General features: G+C 38.3%; 1 protein-coding gene across 1 annotated transcript; it reads left to right on the top strand.

The window, feature by feature from the left end:
• Positions 1–682: 682 nt before the first annotated feature.
• Positions 683–1,201, top strand: ZCCHC13 (zinc finger CCHC-type containing 13). The gene has a single exon (XM_037139549.2). It carries the CDS (start codon positions 683–685, stop codon positions 1,199–1,201), a length of 519 nt encoding a protein of 172 aa, XP_036995444.2.
• The last annotated feature ends 1,699 nt before the right edge of the window (positions 1,202–2,900 follow it).

The following is a 2,900-nucleotide window of genomic DNA, read 5'->3' as shown; positions in this document are numbered from 1 at the left end:
TGAGAACTAAAATTACTGCAATAAAATATGGGCTAACTTATGAGTAAATCTTCTTCCTGTGGCATTTTTACAGATTTTTTTTTTATGTATCTCATATTTTTATGGACATTTGTATTTTATTTTATTTATTTTTTCATAAATAACTTTGATTTGGATATCTTGAGTATGTCAGCTATCTCTGGCTATTGGCTTCCAGGGGTTAGTGTATTTTTATTTTTCAAAACAAAAAATAGGTTATTTTGTTATAATTTGTTTCTTTTATTTACTGGATTTGATACATCTCACACATATTTTTCCTATGTCCATAGCACATACGTTAAAACTGGTCATCTACTAAGTAGACCACAAAGAAGGCCTAAGTCTTAATTATAATAAATCCTACAGGGCACATTTTCTGAACAGAGAAGGAATTGAACTCAAACTTAATGACCCAAGGTTTTATTTTTAAAAAGAGGAAAACACCACTCCCGTGCTTTCGGCTTCAAGGATAGGTAGAAAGTCAGGAAGGAATGGCAGCTGGAACGGCTGTGACGTATGAATGGCACTGTACGCAAACCTAGTGTGACGTCCCGGAGGCTCCTAGAGAAGAACAGCTACTCCTTTCTAAGCCACACCAAGGGGAGCTGCGGCAGGGCCTCTGGGGCAGCGGCTCACTGGCTCATTAGAAGATCTCACCGCAGCCATGAGCAGTAAGGAATACTTCAGCTGTGGACGCACTGGCTACCGGGCCCGGGAATGCCGTAGAGGAGGACAACAAGATCAAGGTCGCAGAGCTAGAGGCCATGGCAGAGATTCTCAGTGCAGTTCCACCACCCTATCTGACTTATGTTACCGCTGCGGTGCTTCTGGTCATCATGCTAAGGACTGTGACTTTCTCAAGGACATTTGCTACAACTGTGGGAAAAGTGGTCACATCGCCAAAGACTGTGTCAAGCCTAAGCACGTGAAAGAACTGTGCTGTTACACTTGTGGCAAACCAGGACATCTTGGTCGTGACTGTGACCGTCGAGAAGAGCAAAAGTGCTACACTTGTGGTGAACATGGACACATTCAGAAAGACTGCCCGCAAATCAAGTGCTACCGGTGTGGCGAGACTGGTCACATGGCCATCAACTGCACTGAGACAAAGGAGGTGAAGTGCTACTGCTGTGGGGAGTATGGTCATTTAGCCGCGGAATGCCCCACTGAAGCTACCGCTTAACTTTTTTCCTTCGTGCCCCGGCCTTTTGCTCATTGATAATTGTATTATTCTCTCTAAAACATCTTCACCGACTGACGGTTGATAGACAGAGGTTACTCCCAGGCAAGTTGGCTTTAATTATCATGTTAAAGGAGAAAAGGGCTAGAAAAAATATCTCACTTATAGATGTCTTATAATCAATGTGTTTCTGTACCACTAGTAAATCTGCTTGTTAAATAGTCATTCTGAGCCCAAGGCAATTTCTAGGTTCTTTGGAGTATTTTTATTTAAGCTCCAATTAAGACCTAAAGTGTGCCAGCTACTGGAGGAGTTAAGGATACATCAGTAAATAAATCAGAGCAAGTTTGAGAACACAGGCCTAGAATCCATTAACTAATGAAATATGTACTGTGTCAGATGAAGATAAATTGCTACAGAGAAAAAGAACACCAAGTAAAAGGACAGAGACTGTGTATGTTGGTGAGGTGGTGGGGCACCCATGATTGTTTTAGATATGCATGGTACCCTGAGGAGGTGACTTTCCCTCAGAGATTCATTGCATAAATAAAGCTGATGCTAGAAATGACTATGGCCCTGACAAAGTAATTTTATTATGTGTTGATTGCTTTGAATCATTTGACTTCATTAGCTTTTAAATCACATTAAAAAACACCTCTATCTGGACCTGCATAGAGTGTATAGTTTAATGAAAATAAACCAGAAAAAATATGTATGATGTGTTTAAAGGGCTTAAAGAGAGCAATGAGGAAAAAAAAACAGCTAAACAAACGAACAAAAACACCTTAGCAGCAAATTCTGAGCATAGATATTGATGGCAAAGTTTGAACTTATATGGTTTTCAAAATCTAAGAACATAAGTATAAACATTAGGATTAAACATAGATTGGGTCTTTGGTAATTTCAAAAATATACATTTTCACAGATATAACAATTATATTTAAATTTAGGAGTTTCTGAAAAATGTGTTCTCACAAATATGAAAATGTTCAGTTTTAGATGCTGAAATCCAGTTTTAAGAATTGTATCTGAAAGACAACTAAAGTTCTATAAAATAGACAAGGCACTTTTAAATTGTAACTAAAACCTGGATTGTGGGGAGGTAACTGTTGTATCAAGAGAAAAATTGAAATTGTAATGAAAAATGGTTTATAAAATAACAATGATGACAATCAAACTTTGAATGTAATAGAATTTATAGCAGTAAAATAGTGTAGAGGGTAAAATTTTGGCCCATAAACTCAAATGGTGCAAGAAATGTAACTAAAGTCACATTCTTTTATGAACCTTCATAACAGTTGATATGGAGACCCCTTCAACTCAGCTACGTTTTGACTTCTATGACCCTCCTGGGATTTTAGAAATTGATTTTGTCCCTCTCTGTGCTATTTCAACAAGATAATCTCAGGCATACTGCCAGCTCCTAAATGGGACAATCTTAGTCCAATCTGAGAAGATACAGTATGAAATGCCTATATCACACTAAGGCAAATAAATTCTTGAGTTTCATCATGGTGCTGCACTTTGTTTAGAAAAGTAGAAACACAAGACTCTTTTTTTGAATCCCCCCAAACCACCCGGAGTTTCATTTCCCTTGTCCTTAGAAGTTTGGCCCAGAGTTGGAAGGGGAAGAGGCTATGTCCCTTTACTGAGGACATACTCAGCATTTAAGTGCTCTTTACATTACCTCTTATATTTAGTG

The sequence above is a fragment of the Artibeus jamaicensis genome, unplaced genomic scaffold, assembly GCF_021234435.1.
Source record: "Artibeus jamaicensis isolate MK-2021 breed Jamaican fruit bat unplaced genomic scaffold, CSHL_Jam_final contig_240, whole genome shotgun sequence".
Lineage (NCBI taxonomy): Eukaryota > Metazoa > Chordata > Mammalia > Chiroptera > Phyllostomidae > Artibeus > Artibeus jamaicensis.
The sequence above is the reverse complement of the archived record's forward strand: the minus strand, read 5'-3'. Positions and strand labels throughout refer to the sequence as shown.

Bases quoted from the DNA above. Each gene is read 5' to 3' on its own strand.
- ZCCHC13 (XM_037139549.2), top strand. From the start codon at position 683: ATGAGCAGTAAGGAATACTTCAGCTGTGGACGCACTGGCTACCGGGCC.